General features: G+C 43.8%; 1 protein-coding gene across 1 annotated transcript in view; it reads left to right on the forward strand.

The window, feature by feature from the left end:
- VAT1L (vesicle amine transport 1 like) overlaps nucleotides 1–23,571 on the forward strand; it is a 143,598-nt gene extending 120,027 nt beyond the window's left edge. The window contains exons 8-9 of the mRNA XM_014845934.3: nucleotides 19,176–19,259; nucleotides 20,996–23,571. Coding sequence (XP_014701420.1) covers nucleotides 19,176–19,259; nucleotides 20,996–21,094 — 183 coding nt within the window. The 3' untranslated portion in view covers nucleotides 21,095–23,571. The remainder of the gene's footprint in view (nucleotides 1–19,175; nucleotides 19,260–20,995) is intronic.
- The last annotated feature ends 2,423 nt before the right edge of the window (nucleotides 23,572–25,994 follow it).

The raw sequence follows: 25,994 nt of genomic DNA on the forward strand, positions 1-25,994 counted from the left end.
CAACCCAAGTGCCCATCGATGGATGAATGGATAAAGAACATGTTACATGTATAAACAATGGAATACTACTCAGCCATAAAAAAGACAAAATTGTGCCATTTGCAACAACATGGATGGACCTTGAGGGTATTAGGCTAAGCGAGATAGGCCAGACAGAGAAAGACAAACACTGTATGATTTCACTCATATGTGGAAGATAAGCAAACACTTCGATAAGGAGAACAGATTAGTGGTTACCAGAGGGGAGGTGGGTGGGGGAGGGCAAAAGGGGTAGAGGGGCACATATGTATGGTGAAGGGAAATACCTAGACTATTAGTGGTGAACACGATGCAGTCTATACAGAAACTGATATCTAATAATGTACACCAGAAATTTGCACAATGTTATAAGCCAATATGACCTTAAAATAATTTTTAAAAATAGAAATAAAAAAGAGATTCTAACAGTGTATGAGAAAAAAAAAAAGAAGATGTACCTTAGAGCTCTGTCTCCACCTGCGCTTGCTGACCTGCCGTGTGGCCATGGACCTGGCCCCCCTCCAGCCTCCTATTTCTAATGTCTACCCCTAAGGCAGAGGTTCTCAACTGGGAGCGGTTATATCCACCAGGGGACAGTTGGCAGTGTCTGGAGGCATTTTTAGCTCTCACAACTGAGGGATACTACTGGCATCTAGTGAGTAGAAGCCAGGAGTGGTACTTAACATCCCACAATACATAAGACAGCCTCCCACAACAAAGAATGTGCCAAGGTTGAAAAACCCCACTCTAAGGAGTTAGTGCACTGGGTCACTCTGGAAGATGTGTTTATTCTACTGAAATACTAGAGAAATCCCTGGAGCTCCTATGCTGAGAGGGAATGGCAGAGCCTCTGGGGTTCTAAGTAACCTCACACTCCCCAGGCAGAGTTAGGGACCATCTCCTTGGGATTGCAAGGGCGCTTCCTTCATCTCCCCACAATAGCTCCCACTGTACTTTCTCCTGGCGACTGCCTCTCTTGTGACATTCAAAGACACCTCTCAGCAAGGCAGCCCCAAGGGAGCAGCCCCTAGTTTCTGAAAGAGCAAAACCGGTCACTCAGATGATAAAGTATTTATTTTTACCTCTGCAGTCTTAAGGTATAGATGGTCACCCTGGTACATAATGTACAACAGTCCTTCAATTGTGATTCAAAGATTTTTTTTTTGGTTGGTTGATTATTTTGTTTGGGATGGAGAGATGCATCTTGAAACTCTTGCTTAGACTCTCCCAGCATTTATATGTCATTTACTCATCGTTTAAGCAAATCTTTTTAAGCATCTGCTCTGTATCGGGTCCAATGTTAAGTGTTAGGAATGAAGTATTTGCCTGACATTCTTTGCCACACTTAGGTGACAGGGCTGCTGTGCTGTGGGAGGGGGAAGGAAGCAGGCTCTAGAGTCACACGGACGCTAGCTGGGTTTGAATCCCTGCTATGCTGGCATCCAGCTGTGTGACACTGGGAAATTACTCAACCTCTCTTAGCTTCAGTTTTCTCATCCTTAAAAAGCGCAGTGATGCCTCACCCTTTTCAGACCTGTTAGAAGCCCTAAATGACTAAATCGTTCTGATGGAGCAGCTTTTAAGTCCCCTCGTTCCCATCATTAAGCCCTAGCCCGTCCACTTTTTTGGCTGTGTGACTTTGAGGATATTAACTTCTAGGATTCTCGATTTCCTCATCTGTAAAGTAGAAATAATGCACCTGCCATGGACAAAGTTGTTGTGAAGATTAGGGGACATTATGCCTGTAAACCAGTTAGCCAGGTACTGCTGACATGTTGTAAGTATGTATCCATCATTACTGCTGGCATGTTGTAAGTGTGTATCCATCATCGTCGTTACTATTACTATTATAGTGCCTACAGTGATCAGAGCTCAAATAGCTATTTTCATGCACATTATTATACTAGATCTATTTCAGTTTCTTCAACAGCTGTGGGTGGCTGAGAGGCATGTGTATCTGCCTCTTCTTTGTGCCAAGACTCTGCAGACTGGTGCGCAGTGGGGAAGAAAAACAATGCAGGCAGATGGGGCCTTCACGGGGGCAGGTTTCTCATCATTCCACCTGCACGCACGCAGAGATAAACTGAACGCTCCCCCAAGCTTTCTTCATCCATGGGATAACTTCTTTAAAACCTGCATGGAATCCTAAGTAAAGAAAAATGACGAGGCTAATTATAGATTCTGCATCTTACAGGGACCTGCCTGCTGTGTGTTCATACAGATTATCTGGATTGAGTCAAAGTCCATTCAGAGTACTCAATTACGGAACCATCCAGAAGCTAATGGACCTAGTCTGTCAAATCCATGGGGGCAAAGTGCCGTATCGTTTGGTTTTGTAGCTCCCGAGATGCCTAGAATTGCTTTGACAATAGAAGAATCCCCAAAAAGTGTGTAACAAGTGGCTTGTGTCGCCTGTCCTTGAGAGACTGTCAGCTCCTTCGCTTGGAATCATGGCTGATTCCAGATTGTAGAGCTTTTTAAAAATTATTTTCTTCCAATAGGAAAAATGACATATACTCAATGGGGACATTTAAAAATATACCCCGTCAAGGAAAGAAAAAATAAGGGAAGGAAAAAAAAACTATATTTCCATCACCCAACAATAACCTTCTTGTATCTTTTGTTGTTTTTTTCTTCCAACATTTTCTTTTGGTGCACTTGGGGGTTTGTTTCGCTTTTCTTTTGTTTGGGGGTTTGACATTTTTTAGAAATTATAGTCACACTATGTAAAAGATTTTGCAGACTGCTCTTTTTCCTCTTATAGATTCATAAATATTTTAAACTATCCTGGTCACATAATATTCCAACAAATGGGTAAATCAGAGTTTAATCCACTGTCACCTATTCCTTGGCGTTTTTGTTGTTATAGCTGCAACAAGCATTTTGGATATAAGCCTGTTTTTCTTATTTTTATTCCAGATATAGGATTATTTCCTTAGGATATATTCTCAAAAGTGGAATTGGCACAGATGTTAGCTCAGGGCTAATCTTCCTCAGCAAAAATAAATTAATTAATTAAATAAAGACCTTTTAAATATTCTACAAACATTTCCTACACTACTTGGTGAGGATATGACTTCAGTTTCTTATTAGTGTGGGTGATTGCCACCCACCTCCCCAACTTCTACCAAACTCTTTGTCTGTTATGGGGACCTTCCCAGATCCATTCTCCTCTGCGACTCCAGAGAGTCTCGCTCTTGTTCAAAGCCGCCTCTCGGAGATGAGTCCAGTTTGACCACAACAGTGAACCCCAGTTTGGAACAAAAGTGTCCCGGCCACTCCCTCCCCTACGTGTTGCCCAGTTGGCTGAGGCAGCGAGCCCCTGAGCAGGAATGGAAAGTTGCCAGAAGACAACACCTCCTCCCTGGGCTTACTTTCCCCCACCCCCATATATTGAGCCTGTTTTTCGTCTCATTGCCATGGCAACCCAACCTCAAGGCTAATAGATATTCCTTGGTGCTTAGAGGAAAAAAACTCAGCTGACAGGCAAATGAGAAAGATGCAGGAAGGAAAAGGTTAGCCCCCGATGCCCGCCTTGCCTCAGCAAATGAGCAGAGATAATTAAAAATCAGACTTGAGAGTCACACAGACACTGACATAAGGAAGGTCCCAGCGCTTGCAAGGTCATCTGTTTCCAATGCTAATGGATGAAAATAAATCAAATTACTTCAGATCTCATCTCTGCTTGATGGAAAATCTTTCAAAACATAGGTCATTTTCCAGAATCTTTCCACTCTTTGGGGAATTATATGGCTTCCAAACAGCCTGAAATGATCTTAAAGGTGAGGTGGAATTTAACAGCATATCTCAATATCCCACCTTTAAATCTTGTCAGTTCTACCTCGCCAGCCTCCCTAATTCCCAGTTCTCCTTGGTCTCCCAGTCTCTCCTCGTCCAGGGCCCCACCTGCTGACATCACTCTCTGGGCCATCTTCCCAAGAGACATCTCTGATTCCATCCAAGTGGAAGACCTCTCGTAGTTCTCTGTTGCCCTCAGAAGAGAGCCCAGCCCACAAAGCTTGGCACACAGTGTCTCCCAGGGCACACAGTGTCCCGTGCTGATTCTCAGTTCCCTGGATGAGCGATTCATCCATCCCCTTTCAAGAACTTCCCTCTGTTCTTGCCTCAAATACATGCATTTCCTCTTCCTGGAAAATGCCCCCCTACCCTTAAAAACCCAAGGCAAATGCAATTTTTCTCTAAATTGAGTCATTTCCTCCTCTGGGCTCACACGCCTCGTCTTTCATAGCTAGAATATAGCTCTTCCCACGCTCTATTGAAATTGAGCATTTCCGTGGCCTACCCTTCTTGGCAGCCTGTGGGCTTGTCCACGGCAGAAGTTGCATATGTGCATCTCTGTGAATGCTGCCTGACATGGGGTACGTGCTCAATATTGGAAGTTATTACCCCCACAAAGCTGAGTTATTGGGTTAAAAGGATACGTTTTTCTGTCTGGGGAGATGGGAATAACACGTTGAACTTCTCTAGTACCAAGCTTCTAAGGAACCCAAACCCCTCATTTGTAGCATCATCAACAAACATATGCTAAGTTCCTAGCAATATGGTATAACGGTTGAGCATCTGGGTGCTGAAATTGTTATAGTTGTTGTTTGGGGAAGAAAGCTCAAAGTTCATATTTTATAACCTTTTTGGAAAATTCCAAACATATTCAAAAGTAGCAATAATACATACTGACACCCTCCTTCTCCCCAAGACATACCCATCTACCCAGCTTCCACAATGATTAATTTGGCCAATTTTGTCTCTTTTGTTGCCTCCCCTCCCCCACTATTTTCTGGAGTATTTTAAGGCAAATCGCAGACATAATATCATTTCATCTGTCAGTATTTCAGAAGCAATCTAGGGTAAAATTCTAGCTCTTGTAACTAATATATCTGTGACCTTAGACAGGTTAATTAACCTCCCTGATCCTCATTTTCTATATATATAAAATGAGAATAATTATGGTATGTCCATCATAGGGTTATAATGAGGAGCAAATGGACTATTTCATGAAAAACACTTGACACTTAGCATGTGCTCAGGTCATGTGCTAAGTGGGTAGTTCAGCCATCAATATCACTATTATTATCATTATCATTACTGAATTTACAGCACAGTCCCAAGCATTTGGGACATGAAAGGCACACAACTGTATCGATCAGTAATCACAGCTCTGGCAGCAGAATGAGGACAGATTGGAGCGTGGAAAAACTGGAGCCTCAGAGACCAAATAGGAGCTGGAAAAATCATCCTGGAGGGAGATGATGAGGCCTTGAGGTTGGCTGTGACCACGAAGGGGGACAACATACAAGGAGATGAGAGCAAAGACCTCTGACTGACTGGCTGCAGCTGAGGAGGTGCCTTCTGCAGTTAAAGGTCCAGTTTAGATTCTGGTGGCCTGAAAACAGTAAGTTAAGTGGGGGAAGGCAATGAGAGATAATGAGTTTCCTCTTAGAACCATTGTCTCTGCGGTACTCACAGGGCATCCTCTGATGGAGCATCCCAGAAAAGACACTTGACGTGAGGCAACTGATTATGACAGCATGTGGCTCCTCTTGTGCAGCTGGTGGTTTGTTTTACTTTGGAGGCACTCATGTATCCCCATGCAAGGCTCCAGACTCCCCTGCCCCCTGTGCCTCCCTCAGCCCCTGTTCTGTAACTTTGATTCACGACTGTGATGATCAAAGTGGAGTTGGTGGCTTTGCTCACCATCACTTTAAAAGCTTCCTCTGCAGTGAGCATGTGCTCATTGTGGACTCTTCTACAAACAGAAAAATATGATCTCACTTATATGTGGAATCTAAATTAGTCAAACTCACAGAAGCAGAGAGTACAATGGTGGTTGCCAGGGGCTGGGGGAGGGGAGAATGGGGAGGAGATGGTCAAAGGGGACAAAGTCTCCAGAGAAATAAGCTCCAGAGATCTGCTACACAGCACAGCACAGCACCTACAGCTGACAATACTGTATCATAACATTTGCTAAGAGAAGTGCTCTCACCAGAAGACATAATTATTACAATAAAGAAGATGGAAGGAAACTTTGGGAGGTGACGGATATGTTCATGGTGGTGATGGTTTCGTGGGTGTACACCCATCTCCAAACTCATTAAGTTGTAAACACTAATTATGTACAGCATTTTGCTTGCCAACTGTACCTCAATAAAGTGTCTTAAGTAAATAAATAGAAATAAAGTGTAACGGAGAAAATGAAAACTGGCCATAACCCCCCACTCAGATGTTGCCAAGACTGTTAGCTTAATACAACCTATTATTTATTGTTTGTATTAATATATATTTTACATAGATGTGATCACACTGAATATACAATTACTTGTTCTCCTTATCATATCAGTAAGAGATGGGACGAGGGCAACTTACAGGGTGTCCTCTAATTCCCTTAACCACCCTATACCTGATGGACATTTTGCTCCAGTTCTTTAGCTTTTAAGTATCAAATAAGAAATATTAACTATTGAATTAGTGAAGGTTTTCCTGATAAAGCTTTATTCGGTTTCTTTAACGTTGTTTCTTTTAAAAGTCTGTTGCTACCAGTAAACACAAGGAAAGCAGCAATTATTTCTTCTCCTTTCCTGTGTCAACTGTTTATCACTGGTAATCAAAATAATAGATGAAAGGACATGTCGCCTGATAAAATCAAGGCAGCTAATAAATAACAGGAAGTGTTAGAATTAGACCATCACCGTTTCACAACCCCCAGTAAGTGAATGGGTCTAGGCATTGAGTGAGTATCATCAAGAGGGCCAACTGGCCATTGTCACTCCCGGAGGATGCAGCAGCACCTTCTGACTTGGCAAAGACCTGTTTTCTGATCAAACCTCCTACCAACTTGGAGGAAATATGGAGCACAGGGAACATGCTGGCCTGCACGGCTCTCCACAGTCCACGAAATCCAGATGGTGGGAAATCCATGCATCAGACAACCTGACCAGCAATGACAAGGACCACAACAAAACGGAACGAGAACTTGTAGATTTAAAAGACAAAGGTATACATGTTATTTAAATGGACAAGACAAAACTATGGTGCCTAGGGATGTACAGATGGGTGAAAAACTAAAGAAATGCAAGGAAGTCATCAGTCCACAAGTCAGGGCAGAGGTGGGGACATTTAGAGGAGGGGAAGGGGTTGACATTTGGGGATGGCTGACAAAGTTCTACTTTTTTGACCTGGGGGGTGACAAACTATATATTTGTTTTGGGTAGCTTTCTGTATATGATTTTATTTCATAAGAAACAGAGTTTAAAAGAAAAATTAAAACTTTAAAAGGCGTTACTACCTGTCTTGGGTTGGATAGTGCCCCCTCCCAAATTCATATCCTATCCTTCGCTGAACCCTAAAATGTGACCTTATTTGGAAAGAGCGTCATTGCAGATGGTTTGCAACAGTGCAACATTGCAGATAGTTATGTTCTGATGGGGTCATCCTGGAATAGGGTAAGCCCTTAATCAGTGTGACTGGTGTCCTTCTAAGATGATGAGAAGAGCCACAGAAACATGGCAGAACAGCATGAGGAGACAGAGGCAGAGAGGGGTGTGATGTGTCTACGAGCCAAGGGCACTGAGTTTTGCCAGCAACCACCAGAAGCTGGGAGAGAAGCATGGAGGAGATTCTTCCTCAGAGCTTTTGGGAGGCACCAATCCTGCTGACCCCTTGATTTCAGACTTCTAGCATCAGAACTGCACAAGACGGGCTGGCCCGGTGGCGCGGCGGTTAAGTTAGCACGTTCCGCTTTGACGGCCCGGGGTTCACCAGTTCGGATCCCGGGTGCGGATATAGCGCCGCTTGGCAAGCCATGCTGTGGTAGGCATCCCACATATAAACTAGAAGAAGATGGGCATGGATGTTAGCTCAGGGCCAGTCTTCCTCAGCAAAAAGAGGAGGATTGGTAGCAGTTAACTCAGGGCTAATCTTCCTCAAAAAAAAAAAAAGAAGAAGAACTGGGCGAGAAATTTCTGTGGTTTTAAGGCACCCAGTTTGATGTACCGTGTTTCAGCAGCCCTAGGAAACTTATATACTACCCAGCATTACCACGTGTTCATAATTTTTTTTAAAAAAATGAAAGAATGATTAGTTTACCTGTAGATTGGGTGTGATTTTCCAAGATAGTATTTCCAGATTCTTGTCCATATGCAAACCATTATTTACTTGGTTGTAGTTATAGCCAAATACTGTTTTATTTCTGGACTTTTGTTTTCCCTTGACAGAGCACTGATATGCATTTCTTTACTCAAGGATATACAGCTCTACTAGCCATTGGGTCATGCTAAATTCTACTGTTTCCTTCCTTAAAATGAAACAGGCCTTCCTTCCCACTGCATGGCCAGCCTGCAACTCCGCTTCTGATTTTTCTGCTCATATCGCGATAAGATCTGGCTCGTTATACCAGGGCTCGTGGGCTGCCTGAGTAACCTGCTAATTCTGACTTACATACACACATCCTATGACCCCACCACCACAGAGAACATCCCCTCAAACCATAAGCAGATGAAACTCAGCTGCCAGCTCCTTTCAGGGGCCACATAGAGACAGCGAGTGGGTTTAATTAACAGTGAAACGATATCCTGAAGGTTTCTTAGTGCACTGAGCAGAAATCAAGTTGTTTGATTTCTGCACAAGTGTGTGGATCCAAAGCTGGGATGCGACCCCTCCTCAGCTGGCCTAGAAGGGGAGGGGTTGTAACTGTGGCTCTCTGCCGCTTTCCAACATGATGATATTGAAGCCAAAGGTTAAGCTAAGCCCTACCCAGATAGTAAAACATGGCACACCAGCCTACCCCCTCCAGGGGATCTCAGTTAGCCAAGCAGGGGCTTGTTTTTCCTGTTCCAGGCACAGTGCCTGACTCATGGTGGGCAGTCAATATCTGTTAAATGAGGCACCAGTTAAGTTCAAGGGTCTAAAACTTCAGAGCCCCAGAATCAGCCAGAGTCGGGTACCTCCACAGCCTCAACAATAGGTCAAGGGTGAGGCCAACACATTACTTCTCAAAAGCTGCGCTTTGTGCTTTTGATGCAGACAACCTTCAGTTGATACTTTGAGAAAAACTTATCTCATCATGAGCATCTTGAGGTCAGAGACCATATGTGTTCTGTTATTGAGCTCCTGCTGTGTACCACACACTCTTCCTAGTCCTGGGCATAGAGCAGAATCCAATCTCCGGTGGGCAAATCCCTGTCCAAGGTGTCGTGTGGGTACTGAAGTGGGGCACCTTGAGCCTACAGACCAATGGGAGGCATGGAGAGAGGAAGACCGCTCCCATAACACTGTAGATCTCAACTGGAGGCAATTTTGCCCCCCAGAGGACATTTGGCAATGTCTAGAAACATTTTTGTTTGTCACAATGGAGAGTGCTACTGGCATCTAGTGGGTAGAGGCCAGAGATGGTGCTAAATGTCCCACAGTACACAGGACAGCATCCCCACAGCCAAGAATTATCTCACCCAGAATGTCAATAGTTCTTAGGTTGAGAAACTCTTCAAGAGAGAATGGAAGAAGTGTCATAACAAGCATATGAAAGTACAGAGGAAATAACGCATTCCTGGTCCTACAATGCAGTACCCGGGCCCTACGGCCTGCATTCCTCTCCCACTCCTTCACTCTCCCTGGTTCCATCTCTCTCTCGCATACCTGGCAACAGTGCATTGAACCCTAGAGTTACACAGAGCTCGGTTTGAAGCCTGACTTCTCCATATGTCACTGTTTGATCTTGGGCAAGCCACTTAACCTCGTTAAACTCAGTTTCATCTGAGCTCTCCTCCATGAGCAACAGGGACTCAAAAAGAAAAAGGAGAATATTTTTATGTACCCTTGATTGACAGTCTGACAAACTCCCACTTACCTCATGGGGTTGATGCAATGAAATGAAGTCATGCATATAAGGTTCTTTGCTGAGTGGCAGCACCTGCTAAGCATGCGTCATATGTCGGCTGCCGTGATGATAATGAACAAGGTCCCCCACCACCCCATGGATGTACCGCCTCTGCCTCATCCTTCAAATTTACCTGGTTTTTAGATTCAGCTCTTTCCTTGAAACTCTTACATTCTCCTAACAGAACCTAAATGGGCAGGTTGTGACTATCATATCACTATGGTCCTAGGTCCAGAACCTGTAGCCACTTCCCCATCCTTTCTCTCTAAGTGGGAGGATCCACAAGAAACTCCCCTTCAGCCAAAGTGCTTGGAGAACCAGCTTTCTACAGGAGCACTTGGTTTGCAAATGCCTCCTACACAAGCAGGATCACTCTTTTATTCCCACTCCTTACTTTAGACCATTGCACAGTTCCCAGACAACTTGTCCCAGACAAATCTGCCTCTGTTGGCCACCTCTACTTTTGCGCTCTAGGCACCCTTTTGTCTAAGTTACAGCCGTGTCTAGACAACATAGTCAATATATCTCAATTCCCTTAGGTACTAAAAATGCCCCAAACACCTGCAAACAAGCTTTTTCTCTCCAAGCATAAAGAAAGGTCACCTCTGCCTTCTAAACTGTGTTTTCCTAAATGTCAGCAGGCCTGGCTGTCATCCCTTTGAAAAGATGGCTAGCCACTTGAGAACTTTCAAGACTTTGAAGAGTCTTTGGGCTCCTTATAGTTCTAATCCTTTTCCACAAACTCTCCTCTTTGGCAATTCCAGATGAAAACCTTCAGGCATCAGGGAGTGGTACCGTTATCCATCTGTGAACAAATAAAACCGGTATTATCTGGAAGCAAGGCAGTTACATCACTAGTAAGGAAGCAGAGTCCTCTAAGCAGAAATAGAGTCTCTCTCCAACGGTTTGAGGATTTTGCTAGAAAAGATTCAAAGCAAGAACCAGTTGAATTATATTTTGTAAGTTCTACCATTATCATGTGGAATTTTTGGAGCTCAGGTCATTTTCTACCCCATGTCCAGCAGACTTGAGGAGCTTAAGCAATTCATGAGGATTTTCAGTGCGTAACTCACCATCATCCCCCTCGGTGCTCCCGTGGCCATCAATGACTCATTCTCTGCGTAGAGCAATATTTCCTTAGATTATTTTTATGTCCTTCTATTTGGCTAAGTGACATACCTCTCCTCAACCTTCAAGTCTCAGAGTGAAAGTTACTTCCTCTCATTAGTTTTCCCTGGTTTTCATCCTTCTCCCACCCCCAATTGCTTCCTTTTTTGTGCCCCATCACACTATAAACATCTTTCTTACAGATTTTACAACCAATATTTTTCTTCAGGCAACAGAGATCATCTCATGCACCTTTTTTCCTCCTCCCCAGGCCTCACTCATGTGTTAGAGGAAGCATCCATTGACTGTCTATTTCAGTTCTATTCAACCATCCAAATCCAACACAGGGGAACATTGCTAAATAAAATAAAACAAACATTGGAGGCAACTCACTGGATTTTTTTCATCTTTTGCTTTAGTTCAAAATGCAATAGGATAAGAACATATATAGTTTGGCTTGATTATGAATTGCAGATTTCTGCAGAACATTCTGGCTTTTAGTTCAGTGTTTCATTCATTTGAACCCATTATGGCCATGATACATTCTTGATTAAGAGAATTGGTGTCATCCAAGTACCCAGGGAAAAAGGAACAGTTACTCCATTCAGATTGTACTGTCTTGCTTTTTGCTTTCCATTTTTCCTCACTCTCAGAACATTTCTTACCTCTTTTAACCCAGTGTTCCTACTAATTGCCTCTTAAAAAATCCTCTTGGAGCATCGCCTTGGACATTGGCTGTCCTGTAGCCAAGCAGATACTTCTCTTATAATAGCTACTTACTATTTCCCTTCCTTTAAAGATATTAGTCATCCTTGCAGGGCCAGGACTAGAGTGGCGCAAGACAGGTGACAAAGGTGCAAAATTTAAGCAGGTGCTCACTCTCAGGTGCTGACCCCAGTATTTGCACCACCCTGAGTGAGCGCCTCCTTAAATTTTGCACCCTAGTCACCTCTCTTGCCCCACCCTAGTCCATGCCCTGCATTATTGCGAAGACCCCATATGCAACTGGTCTAAAAAGAAGTTGAGTGTTTGAATCTTTTCTCTGCCTTCCTGGTGAGTCAATCCATGGTCCCTGACATTTTACTTTGCCGGTCACTCTTCCAACTAGGTCAGAATCTCGGGGCTCACTCACTTTAGACTCCTGCAGCTACTTGCCAGAACAAAGAACACAGAAATTCCAGATTCCAGGTCTACTTGCAATGAGTGTGTCACTTTTCAACACCCACTTTGGATTTTAAACAATCATCCATCCCGCCAGAAGATGGACATTGTTAATATGAGTAACCTTCCACAGGCGACTTTGGTAGATGCATTGCTTAATTATAGTATTACTCATTTCTTATTTTACAAACCTTTTAATTTATCCTCTAATAGGCACGGTGATCTGTGGAATAATGCATCTTTACTTTTTTCCTAATTTAGGTGGCTAGGCTTATTGCTATTCATAGCACAAGCCAAATGCTGTGCTTATTAAGTGGTGTCATTTGTACCCTAATGACTTTGTGCCTTTCACACCATTCAAAAGAGAACTGAATATTATGAAACATTAAATGAGACCCCAAGCAAAGACTGTGCATTGTTAACTCTCATTACCCAAGTGTGATGAACTGACCACTCAGATGGAAGTGACTGGAAGTGCAAGGATATTCTAGATTTGTATGAACTGGTGTGGGCATCTGCATCCCTGGAAACTCTTTAGAATGTAGCACCAAAGGCCCCAACCAGCCTTCCCAGCATCTTGACCCCTCGTCCACTTTTCTTCTTTATCCTCATGCCCACTGGCCTCTCTACAGCCTCTCCTTTGACATTTTACTCCCTCTGCTTGGAATGCTCCTCTCTCCCTTCTTGTCTTAGCTACATCCTACTCATCCTTTAAATCCCAGCTCAATGAACACTTCTTCAGAGAAGCCCTGCCTGATCTTCCAACCAGGTCAGGTCCCCTAGCCACATTCTCGTAACACCAGGTTAGAATTATCAAGTGGCAATCTTACGTTTATTTGAGTGATTCTTTCATTAAGTCTGTGTCTCCCATAGGATCATAAGCCTCATGAGGGCAGGAGATCTTGTGGGTATTTGCTCTCCATCATCTTCCCTGGTTTCCAGAAACCCCTCCTCTCCTAGTTCCATTGCAGATGGAAATGAGAATGACCGTAACTACTGCTCCTCTGCAAATGTGGTCTGAGCCAATTACATTTTCCCCATGGGTGGTGCTTGAATGCCATCTTAAATGCCAATGGACTTTGTTGAAGTATGAATCAAATGGTACAGGACCAACTCTGATGAGTTGTGATCCATTGAGGCTACATAAATCAGGAACAGATTTCTTAAATTGTGAAATGCATTTTATGATGATTAGCCTATTTACTAAGTGAAACTGTGATTCCCTCAGGACAGAGAGAGCAAATCTTTTTCACCCATTACTTTCTACACAGCTCCTGGAATAAGGCTTTGGCACTGTTGAATGAGTGACTGAATGAATGAATGAATGGATAGTATAGTAATTACTGCTTAAAATATTAAGAAGGTGAAGGGCAGAGAGATGAAGCGACTTGCTGGAATGACATTACAAGTCAAAGCAGAGCCTAGGACCCAGTGATGTTCCCGCTACCTCCTGCCACCATCCACTTGGGATGGTATTGAAGCTACCTTCCAGGGACAAGAAGTGTCAGAAAAGGCCCAGATGACCTCTATGCTCAGGATCTTGGCATCTTGAGGTGTTTGAATGACATAACTCAAATTTCCTCCCACTGTCTGGATGGGAAACTAGCTCTGGCAGAGATGGCCTGAGTATGCCCAGAATCCTAGTCGTGGAAAATACAGCTGCTGAGAGCAGATCTGGCCCGCCACTCAGCTGGCAGTGGCATCTCCGACTGGGTGTGGGGGACTATGGCCCCAATTATGAACAGACTCCACTGGGCCACCCAGGCAGCACTGAACAGGCCACCAAGAGACAGCTGCCAGGGCCAGGGGCTCTGGGATGTGGAATGGACAGGACAGAAACTTCTGGGTGCAACTCAGCCACATGGCATCTCACAGTCTCTACATATCCACTTGCTCATCCATCCATCCATTCATTCACTCATTCATTCATTTATTGTGGAGATCGTCATATGCCAGACCCTCCTTTGCACTGGGGTCCCTGAGGTTGGTGCGATTGCCCCACCCATCTAGAGCTGCACTCTCCGGTATGGTAGACAGGAGCCATGTGCAGCCACTGGGCACTTGAAGTGTAGCTAATCTGAATTGAGACACACTGTAAGAGTAAAATACGGCCTGGATTCCAAACACTCAGTACCAAAAAAAAAAGAATATAAAACATCTCATTAACGCTTCATTATATTGAGTATATATTGAAGTGATAATATATTGGATAGATTTGGTTAAAGAAAATATATTATTAAAATTAATTTCACCAGTTTTTAAAAATATTTCTTAATGTGGCTAATTAGAGAAATTTTAATTACGTCTGTGGCTCGCTTCATATTTCTGTTGCATAGCACTGGTCTAGAGACTTCCAACTTAGCGGTGAGGCTGATGATTAAGTTCCAAGCTGAGGGTAATGATAAGGTTACCAGCTGGCTTGAGATGCCATGGGAGCTCAAAGGAGACTTGGCCCAGACAGTGAGTGGCAGGGGCGAGGGGCACAGAGCAGCTTCCTGGAAGAGTTCACATCTCAGTCGACAGCCACAAGACAAATCTGAGTAAGCTCCAGGAGCAAGGCACTCTGGGAAGGAACCCAGTCTGTACTGGGCAGTCTACACTGCACCTCTATAGAGGCACAAGGCTGAGAGGCTCGGTGAACTTCAGATATGTCTCCAGTGGCAGGAGTGAGGAGCTTGAGAGAGGAGAAGGGGAAAATCGACAAAGCCAGAAAGGGCAACAGACGTCAGCTTCTGAAAATCAGGTCCAGTTCTGTCTAGCAGAATTATAATGTCAGCCATGTGCAAAATTTTAAATTGTGTGGTAGCCACATTCACAAAAGTACAAAGAAGCAGGCGAAATTAACTTTAGTAATATACGTGTAATCGATGTCAATAATTCTTAGATAGTTCATATTCTCTTTTGTTATTAAGTCTCTGAAGGGCTGCTTGTAGTTTACATTCACAGCACATCACAGTTGTGTTAGCCACATCTTAAGAGCTCGGTGCCGCAAGTGGCCAGTGGCTACCATATTTGGCAATGCAGGTCTACTGGACATTTCTCTTGAGCACCATGGGAAAAAGTTTTAAGAGACTAGTGCCTTCGAAAAATCTCTCTGGTAGCTATAAAAGAGAAAGTAGCTTTCTGGAGGCCGCCAACACCATCTTCTGGGTGCTGTCACTTACAGAGGTACCTCAGTTTATAAACTGATAACTTTCTTTTTTTTTTTTGAGGAAGATTAGCCCTGAGCTAACTGCTGCCAATCCTCCTCTTTTCGCTGAGGAAGACTGGTCCTGAGCTAACATCCATGCCCATCTTCCTCTAGTTTATATGTGGGACGCCTACCACAGCATGGCTTTTGCCAAGCGGTGCCATGTCCACACCTGGGATCCAAACCAGCGAACCCTGGGCCGCTGAAGCAGAACATGGGCACTTAACCACTGCACCACCAGGCCAGCCCCCAATAAACTGGTAACTTTCAAGCAAAATCTCCTTTTGCAGACTTTACCCTGTGATGGTGTTATTTAAGGGCAGTTTGGGGGTGCAGACAGCAGAGCCCTGACCTGGGTTTTTGTCCAGAGTCCTGAAAAGGGGAAGAAGCTGCTCTCTCAGTTCCCACGTGGTTCTAACTGTCTTTCAGATGCGACCTGGGACAGACTCCTTAGATTTTTCACCTTTGGGCTTCTCATCTGTGAAACTATAATGCCAATACTCGCCTAAGAGGCTTGGTGTGCAGATAAAATGAAGCAACATATGTAAAATGCCTCATACTGTTACTGATAAAGAATTGATCAAAAAACGGTAGTTTCTTTCCAAGTTGTCATCAAAAGAACACTTTCACATCTCCAAGAGCAGCCTAAGAGAACGTAAACTCAGACAGCATCCCTGGGATCAGACTACTTCAGTTGTCTCTTGAAAGACTCCTAACCCTTTCTCCACCCTCCCCCCCAAACCCCCTCTCCCCGCCCCCCCCAAGGAGTTGATTCATTTCAGAAAGAAATGTCCCAAAACTATGCAGATTAGAGCCAGCCCTGTAGGGGGCTTTTTCTCTAGCATCACAATAATCTTTCACTGGTAAGAAAATAGCTTTTCAGCTTCCCTGGGCTCTATCTTATTGGAGAAGCAGCTTAAAAACTGTTTCTAATCCCCAGGGAGTTTCCAGGTGCTTAATGACTTGCCAGGGTAATAAACAGCTGAATTCTGGGAAGCCGTCATGTCAGATGTAACCTACCACTTTCCTCTGCCTTTGAGAATCAAATGAAGCAACACGGTGTGGGTGGAATTGGGAAAAAGCATTGGTTTTGAAGTCTGACAAACCTGAGTTTGAACCACAATTCCGTCGCCGATAGCCATGTAATCTTTGAACAAGTTATTTATATCTTTGAGCATCAAGGTACTTACCTGTAAAATAGGTATAATATGTATCTTGCAAGGTAAGAATTATGTATGCAAGGTAAGAATGTGTTAGTTCTCTATTGCTGCATAACAAATTACCCCCAAAATTTTTTGGCTTAAAACAACATTACGATCCCAGAGTTTCTGTGGATGAGGAATCTGGGCATGGCTTCGCTGGTCCTTTGCCTTGGGATCTCTCCCCAGGCTTCAATCAAGGTGTCAGCCAGGGCTATGGTCTTATTTCAGCGCTCAACTCGGGAAGGGTCTGCTTCCAAGCTCTCCCATTGGTTGTCAGCGGGATCCAGTTCCTCTTGGGCTTTTAGATTGAGGATATCAGTTTCTCACTGGCTGTTGGCTAGAGCTTGTGTCATCAGAGCAAGAAGACAAGAAGAGTCAAAGAAAGAGGGACTGCGAGACAGAAGTCACAGTCTTTTATAACCTAATCTTGGAAGTGACATCCCATCACTTTTGCTGTATTCTCTTGGTTAGAAGCAAGTCACTAGGTCCAGTCAGTATTCAAGGGGAGGGGAATTACACATGGGTGTGAGTGCCAGGAGGTGGGGATGGTTGGGAGCCATTTTAGAAGCTGTCTGCCATGATATTTAAAGATTCTCCATAAATAGTAGCTATTGTTATGACCAAATATGAAAGAACTTTGAAAAGCAACATTCATCACTACATACATACATCATTATGTATGTACAATACATATGTTATGTACAATAATACATCATTATGTATTAGGGTCAGGAAGTTTAGCAATCAGATGACACTGTCAGTCTATAAAGCACAGGTTGATTCTAACCAATGCTAGGTTACCCAAAGACTGCACCTAAAGATACATTTTAATTTACTGATTTGATAACATGTTACCAAATAATGTTTGGAGACTAGAGTTAAAAGCACTCATTTCCCCTACATAACATTTTATCATATATCCAAATTCCTTTCTAGGTATTTTAGGATTTCTGTGTTCCTATGGCAAGATGTAAAAAAAAAAATATGTCAATTTTCTCACAACAATATTATAAAGGCATTGAATCTTGCTGTACATTCCTTATAATTAGCACTTTAACAGCTACATAACATTTCCATTCAATAGATAAAAGAAAGAGGCATGGTTTACTTAACTTTCCCTTATTCTGTGACATATAAGTTGCTTCAGAGTTTTGCCATTAAAAGCAATGCTGTGATTGAGTATCTTTTGTGTGGTGAGTTTTTTCCCATAATTTGAATTATGCTTTAGGGCAAAGGCCCAGAAAAGCAATTAGAATATGCACGTCTTAATGGCTCTGTCAAGTTTTTATCCAAATGAGAGTCAGCTTTGGTTTTTATACAAGTAAACAGCTCGATGAGCCCCAGATTGAGTTCCTCAAAGGCAGACGCCGTCGCTTACGTTTTAATTTCTTGTTAAACCATGGTGTCTAGCCCATAAGCAATACTTAATGAATATTTCCTGACTGGATGAATGAACAAAAATATTTAAAAATCTGAGACTTCAGGAAAATTATTTAGGCTAGATCTATTGTAACTCTTTTGTTTTAATCAAAAGATGTTGCATTTCCATTTAGATTTCACTAAAAGATATGGAGGATGGACTCACACCGAGCTCTGGGATCTCTTCTGCCCATTCCTTATCTCAGTTAATCCTCGCAGCACCCCCTCCAGTTCATTTTCTACACAGCAACGGAATGAAACGTTCAAAGCATCAATCAGATTATGTCACACTCTTGCTTCTTTTTTTTTTTTGAGTGAGGAAGATCCGCCCTGAGCTAACATCAGTTGCCAACATTCCTCTTTTTTTTTGCTTGAGGAAGATTACCCCTGAGCTAACATCTGTGCCAGTCTTCCTCTCTTTTGTGTGTGGGATGCCTCCACAGCACGGCTGGTGAGCGAAACAAGTCCATAGTCCACAGCCCCAATCTGGACCTGCAAACCGGGCTGCAAAAGCAGAGTACACAGAACCTTAACCACTCAGCCACCAGCTGGCCCCACACTCTTGCTTTTTTAGAGGGTCCTGTGAGACATCTATTGGCCCCCTCATTTGAAAGAAAACAGTAGGTCCTCTTTTCCGGGGAACACTGGCTCTGGGGAAATCTCTTCTTAGATGGAGACAAAATTTGCACCCAATAACCAGGAATCACGGGAATTTTCCTGAATGTACTTTGACCTGGGTTAATGGATCATTTTAGCCACGCTGTGAGTCAGAGTGATATAACGTTTAGGCAAGGAGGGCACAAATGACCCTCAAAAAATCATTTCATTGGTCAAAATTTACTCTGGCTGACGTGACGTCCCCTGCCACTTTGCAGCTTGTACCTCTTGGAATTCCACAGCACCCTTCTCCCTCTACCTCTTTTTTAAATAAATTTTCATGGACTTATGTCGGGAACTATCACTCCCATCTTTACACCCAGGACACCAAGTTTTTTCAAAAGATCAGAGTGTGTGAGCGACACAACCAAACTATTTGTCTCCAGGGTCCAATACATGGCGGGCTCAGCCACTAAACTTGACCCACAGCGCCCCCTGGTGGGCAGGCGGTGGTTTGGCTTTTCCAGGCTCCCTTTTCACCTGGGCGACGTCTCACCTAACCAGAGCTTCCGTTTTTCTCTTTCTCTCTCAGGTGAAGGAGGCCATGCAGCGGATCCACGACCGAGGGAACATCGGCAAGTTAATTCTGGATGTCGAGAAGACCCCGACTCCACTGGTGAGTCAAAAGCAGAGGGATCCGTTCAGTTCCACACAAGAGGGTCTGTCAGGGGCAGACACAGGTAGGGCGGAGGGACATGCAGGCAGGCAGCTCCCTGGCTCCCGGGAGGCCAGCGGGAATCAAATGATGGCATGAGAGATTAGTCACAAACTGAGATGAATGCTAAGAAGGAAAGGAAAATGCTTCGGTGAGGGCATTTCAAGAGCAGTCTGAAGGCAGTCAGGAAAGGACAGAAACAATGGACCTGTGTCTGTGACAAGTGCTCTCTCTTGGCTGCCACAAGTAGGAGGAATTCCTGGTAAATCCTAAGAAATCCACATTCACAGACTCAACAGAATGATGCCAGCTGCCTCCGAGATGCCTCCTGTTGGGTCTGTTGATTTTGTTTCCTTTTATCAGGATAAAACCCTTACATCCAGGGACCTCACGGGGAGGGAAGCTTGTCACACTCACATCCCAGACGCTCATCAATGGCCACTTGTGGGGCACTATGTAGTGTAATGGTCAACACAAGACTGTCGTCAGACCGCATAGATTCAAAGCCTGACTCTGAGCCCTGTGTGTGACCTGGCCAGTTAACTTTGCCACTCCAGCTTTGGTCCCCCTGTCTGTAAAGTGAAGGTTGATCAATTCTCACAAATCAATTAGAATGATACACACAAGCATTGTCTCATGCACGCTAAGTTCTCAGAAAGGTTTAACAAAGAAGATTCTTAGGAAGAGTGTTTTGTTTGTTTTCTGCCATCTTTAATCTTGAAGCTGTATCAGTCATTTATAAAAGAGAAAGAACTCAATTTCTTGCATGTTTTAGTCTGAAGAGTATACTTTCAAAAGTGTTTTTTTGGCGTCTCTAGCCATAATGTAGTTTAGGAATCATGGCCATTTCACTCAATGAAGGATGATTTAATGAGAGGGCATTTTACAAAGTGCAAGGGACTGATAACAATATGGATATAGTTTATTAAATGCTTACGAAGTTCCAGGAGTGTGGCAGCAAAGTTTGAAGGCAGATGAGGGGTCGAGGTTAGGGTGGAGAAGGGGGCTAGGATCCCGGGTCCTCTGTGCACCTACACTGTCTTGTTTAAACACGTGACCAAGTCTATCACGGCCCCATCAGTAAAGCAGACCTAGAGCCATCCTGGACAGCTTATTGCTTTCGCTAAACAGTTGGCTTCCCGCCCTGAGATGCTGCCTGTCTCCATCACACGTGAGGTCCTGCTGGGCCTCAGGCTGGTAGGAAGGCCTGTTTGACCATTCAGGGGATTCTCATCAAAGCAGGAGTTGAAAAGCCCACCTTTCAGAGTGAGAGCTCAGGACCTGCCTCGGCATATGTCATTGTTCTTGTTCCTCAATTTCAGGTGGGCTTCTACCCCGGTACCTAAAGAAATAAAACGATGATGGAGGGTGGGCCAATTCAGATCTGTGGTATTTGGAGCATCTCTGTGGCGGGAAGGAGGCCACAGCTCATCTGGGTGGAAGACTAGGCTCAAAGACGAAGGAGCATGTAGCCAGGCTAAATGGACCCAAGGTGGGTCCAGTGAGGTCATTCTAGGACAAGCACCTAACACAAAAGGAAACAGCACAGGGTCAAGGCTCCACAGGAATGTGTCGCTCCCCATTCAGCAGCTGTTGGCAGAGGGGGCCAGAAAGCCTTCCCAGAGCATCATCAGAAGCTCAGAGAAGGTAAGAGACAGATAGCAGAGGCCTCTAACAAGTCCTCTGTTGAATTACAGATGGCCAATGACAGCACAGAGACCAGTGAAGCAGGAGAAGAGGAGGAGGACCACGAGGGTGACAGTGAAAACAAGGAACGGATGCCCTTCATCCAGTGACCCAGGACCCAGGCAGGAGGATGTGAAGGATGGTTTGAAAGAAGAGGAGCTGGCTGAGAAAGCTCTTCTGTGCCCCAGTGAACAAATGCTGTAATCCAGTGCGTGTCGTGTTTGTCTGCAGTCAGCTGAGCTAAAAAACTGTTGATCACTGTTGTTTTTGAAATTAAGTGCCAATCCCATTCCATGCAGTATTGTGTCCCTTCCCCGATCTGTGAATAACACTCTCCCCTCCCCCCACTTTCAAAACCATCCATCATTGGGTCCTTCTCGACAGTTCTAGAACAGCCTTGCAAATGAATACAAGCCCACAGGCCCAATACCTAAGAGACCAGACATGGGCAAAGACAAGTTTGGATTGGAAGGTGTTGTCACAGAGCGCTGTCCAGGTCCTAGAATTCTTCAGGCCAGTGACACTTTTTGCTGCCAGCCACCCACGCTTCTGACAAGAGCACTTGCCAATTTGGCTGGCAGAAAGAGGGTAGGCCAGGAGATGTTTTCATGAGCCCATAAATTTAGGACCTCTCCACATAGTACTTTCCTTCTCCCTGTTTAAAAGGCAACTTTCTTACCTTCATTCAGTTGCTTCATGGTCCGAAGGTCGAACCACTCTCCTTTGTCCACTGATGTTTAATCCCTTCACTGGTTCTTATCTATAAACACAGGGAAACAGCTGAGAATTTTTCAGAATAGAAGATGGGCCAACAGCCTGAGTTTGAGGACCAGCCACAGAGATGTCTCCTCTGAAACCACATCTCATGAGCAAACTCCTCCCCCCCGCCATATTTTATTTTAATTTTAAGAAAACTCACCATGTGTGGGACTATTTCAGAAGTCATTACTGAGACTTATGTGTGTTTGCACACCTGCCACTGGCATTGCCAATTTTGCCATTTCCATTTCTTGGTAGTGAGTAGCCACCTTTACCGAGGATCCCCCAAAGAAGACCTCCCTTGTAGACCATATTTGGAAAAAATCAGTATCTCTTTTCTTGCCAAAGCATGCTCCCATGTAACAAACTCTATTGATACAAAAGGTTGACGTTCAGTATCTGATGCCAAATGTGTACTTCCTCTCCTCCAAAACATGAAATTATGGTGCAGACTCTTTGCAGGGCCCCTGCTTTTTGGAAATCAGGCACTGAACTACCTGATTGCATGCCTTGTCCAATTTTCCAGCTCCTAAATGCCTAAGAAACCCCACCCCAGCCCCACCCCATTTGACATAGCTTAAGGTGAACAGTTCCCATGCAGGAAGAGAAAGAGGCTCAAAGTCTCCACAAGGGGGCTCCTCGTTCCCTCTTCTCAGTTCTTTTGGCCCAAAGGGCTGACTCTATCACTCATAAACCAAGCTGGACACAGGGGAGCCCACATGACTAGCATCCCCACTCACTTTGCATTCTAGAAAACATCTGAGGATTCGTGCATTGCTCAATCTTTCCACCAATGAGCCTTAGGGTGGTCCCAACTCCCCCAAGTGATGGGAATGAGTACATTTCAGGAATTACCTGTTTTAGTCTCAAAGTCCTTTGATAAGAAATGTCACCTCATTGATCATGTTCTTTTTTTCCTATCTTAAGCTTCTGATGATGACTTATTTATGCCAAATATTTATCTCAAGGGATTTTCTCCACATTGTGAATGTGCTTGTAAAATATGAAGACAAGAGAGGGTGCTGCCATCTGAGGAGCAGAGAGATGAGAGTATCTTGAAAGAAGACACCAATCTCATTTCTCTTCCTTCCCCAGGACTCACCAGTATTCCAGTTCTGGGCCATTAGAGAGAGAATGTAGAGGCTTTATCCCCTCAACACCTTCAATAAATGCTGTGTTGTTGGTCATGTTTCTCCCATAACCAGGCTGAAAATCGGATCTGAAGAAGAACCGCCACCCAAGTAACATTGCTGGTGAGCTGGTCAGAAATGACATTTCCTAGGGCAGGGGGAGCAAAGAGCCACTGGCTATATCTGGGCTCTCCTCCACCAGGGGCGTGGGAACTCAACATTCAGAATCCAGATGGCCGTTTTATGTCCAGAGGAGAAGCATGAAAAGTCATTCCTCCCTACATCTGTTTTTTCAACTAGCAAGTTTAATACAATAATCACAAATGATGCCACCTGGTTAAAGAAAACCTTTTTGTCTCCTCAGAATACAGAATGAGAAGAGAAAACTAGAATTTGACCAATAAGATCAATTTATGCTATGAAGAATAGGAAAAAAATAAAATGTTAAAATTAAATGTTCAATGCACTCTCATTTTCAACACCTTCTTTCCTGTCACATGATCGTTTCTCGCAGGAAGTATAAAGAACGTCTCAGTTTGCCTTAAAGGAACTGTGAAGGCTTCTCTGTAATTTAAGCTTGATTGGAGTGAACTGAAACAGTGTCTAATGTATTTGTGGCTTTAGAGCTTTTGTTATATTGTGCCTACAAAGCAAATTATGTTTACATAAAAAATATAAATAAAGTATTCAGCATAGCATCACCTCGCCTGGCATCAGTTACTCCAGCATTATTGGGAATGCAGCCCCACTATTAAATGCCAGGAATGGGTAACCGAAAAAGGAGAAATAAAAAAATTCAAAACACGTCATAGAAGAATCTCCAGATGAGAAACTAAAGACTGCAGAGAAAAATGGGGTTGAGATGAGACAAGCCTTTAAAAAGACATTCAGGTTCCCTCAAGCAAGAAAGGAAAACCACCAAATAAAAGAACAATTAAGACATCATATAATAACAATAATTATAATGACATTTATAAGGCACCTACTGTATGCTGTTAAATGAGCTATATATGTATTAACTCACTTATCTTCCCAACAGCCCCAAGAGGTAGGGTTTACCGTTATGCCCATTTTATAGACGACAAAACTGAGGCATAAGGAGATTTTTTTTTTTGCACTTGTTTAAAATCACACAGCTAGTAAGAAGTGCAGCCAGGGGGTGGAGCCAAGCTAGAAACCATGCCGCTGACTGCCTTGTCATGCTTCTTGACTTAAATAAGGATGAAATGCAATGCATTTCAAATTACCGTCCCTTGCTCACTAGAAACTCTTCAGGGAGTCTGCTTCCTGATTTCAAGGATATGTTTGTAAATTCGTTTTGCTTTGTAGCAAATAATGTGCATATCAAGAAGCATTTTTTTTTCTGGCCCTCCATCCAGAAATTCGGTGAAGTGACGTTCGGTGAATTCACATTTGGTGAAGTGCTAATTTTAAAGCTCACACATCTCAACCATTTTTATTTCATCATCTAATATCCTCAAGGTTATCAAAGACATACACAAAATTAAATCCCGAAGGGCTAAGATTTCATGAAAGAGGAATTCAGGATTAGAGAGGCTTACCGTGTCTGCCGTATTTCTCAGCAGGAAGTCCTCCCCGCCAAAAAATAAAGCTGGTCTCATGTCAATAAATGCCACATATATAAACCTGAATTTACAAAGTAGGAAAGGTAGTCACATTGTCAGTGAAATTCTTACAAATTGCTATCCAGAGAATTTTCTTGTAAATTCTCATGTAATGCTCATGTATTCCATATAAATCTCACGGCCTCACATGGCCAGTGTTGGTGCACTGTCACATTTAAACACAGTCCGGCAACAAAAACTGGAATTTAAACTAAAATCCACATCTTCACTTATAACTTGGAGAATGGGAAGGTCGTCTAGCCGTTAGAAACAGGATTCTTTTTAGCAGTGTGGATGAGGTTAGGGTAGTGAGGGAGGTAAACCTTTCAAAAGCCATTTTGGACATAGGGAAACATTTGTGTAAAAGCAAGGAGGGGAGAACTTTAGATGTGCATGTTGGAGGAATAGAGAGTGGACCAGTGTAGCTGACATACACACACATGGGGGTGGAGTAGCACAGAAGAAAGGCATTATGGGAAATGAGTACCAGATTTGGAGGTCTTTGAAGGCCAACTTGATAATTTTGGGTTTCCATGGAAAGGAATAAGGAGTGCAATGGTGTGACATGAAAGGTTGGGGTCTGGAGGTGATTACTAAGAGTAAATGAGGGGTTTAACGGGAGGAGGGATATGAGATGAACCTAAAGGTGGTCCCGAGTTAGACATTAGATACCTTGATCCCCTGCCCTCCAGAATCACACATTGAAACAAGGATTTGAATGTCAGCAGTGTTGAGGTGATCCCAAGAAGCACAGATGGGGAGTGGGAACATAAAACAGGAAAGGGAAGAAGCCAGTTCAGGGTGTGTTGATGAGCAGGTTACCACAGTGGGAGACTGTAGACATGCCCCAGAGTTGTCCCACGTGAAGGTGAGGAGAATGCATTTATCCATCAATTTCCATGCATCAGCGGTTGAGGGCTATTCTTAACAAGCGTGTCGATTCCCCAACACTCTTGACCTTCCTCCTGTGTGAACCAAGTACATTGCTGTGACCAGAAAATGCCCTCAGATAGACAGCCACAAGAAGCCATTGGTGTGTATGGGAGCAGCGAGGAGATAAAGAACAAATGCCCACAGCTGCCACTGTCTCTTCCAGGGAATTTACTCCTGATTCTGCAGTCAAAGGGGGAAGCTTCTGAGGCTTTCCACAAACTGTATTTCAGTCTTACTAACCACCCCCCCCTCCCCACTCCAGCTATCCCATTAGCTCACATTACCCCTTCTTTTCTGCTTTTTGTTTTGTTACTTGGTCTCTTCCCCCTGGAAAGTACAGATTTTGCTCAGAGGAGACAGCCAAAACGCCTCCGTGATGTCACCATGAGTGACTTCATTGGGATCCTCCTCCCAAATTTCAGGTCTCTTCTTCACTGGGGCCAGGAACTCTGGGGCTCTACATTAAATGAAACCATGTGTTTGCTCAACAAATTTTTAATGAACACTAATGGGCACAGGACCTGTCCTGGGACCTATAAATAGAAAGAAAACAAGACTCAGAC

Source organism: Equus asinus, chromosome 28 (assembly GCF_041296235.1).
Source record: "Equus asinus isolate D_3611 breed Donkey chromosome 28, EquAss-T2T_v2, whole genome shotgun sequence".
NCBI classification, from domain to species: Eukaryota; Metazoa; Chordata; class Mammalia; order Perissodactyla; family Equidae; genus Equus; species Equus asinus.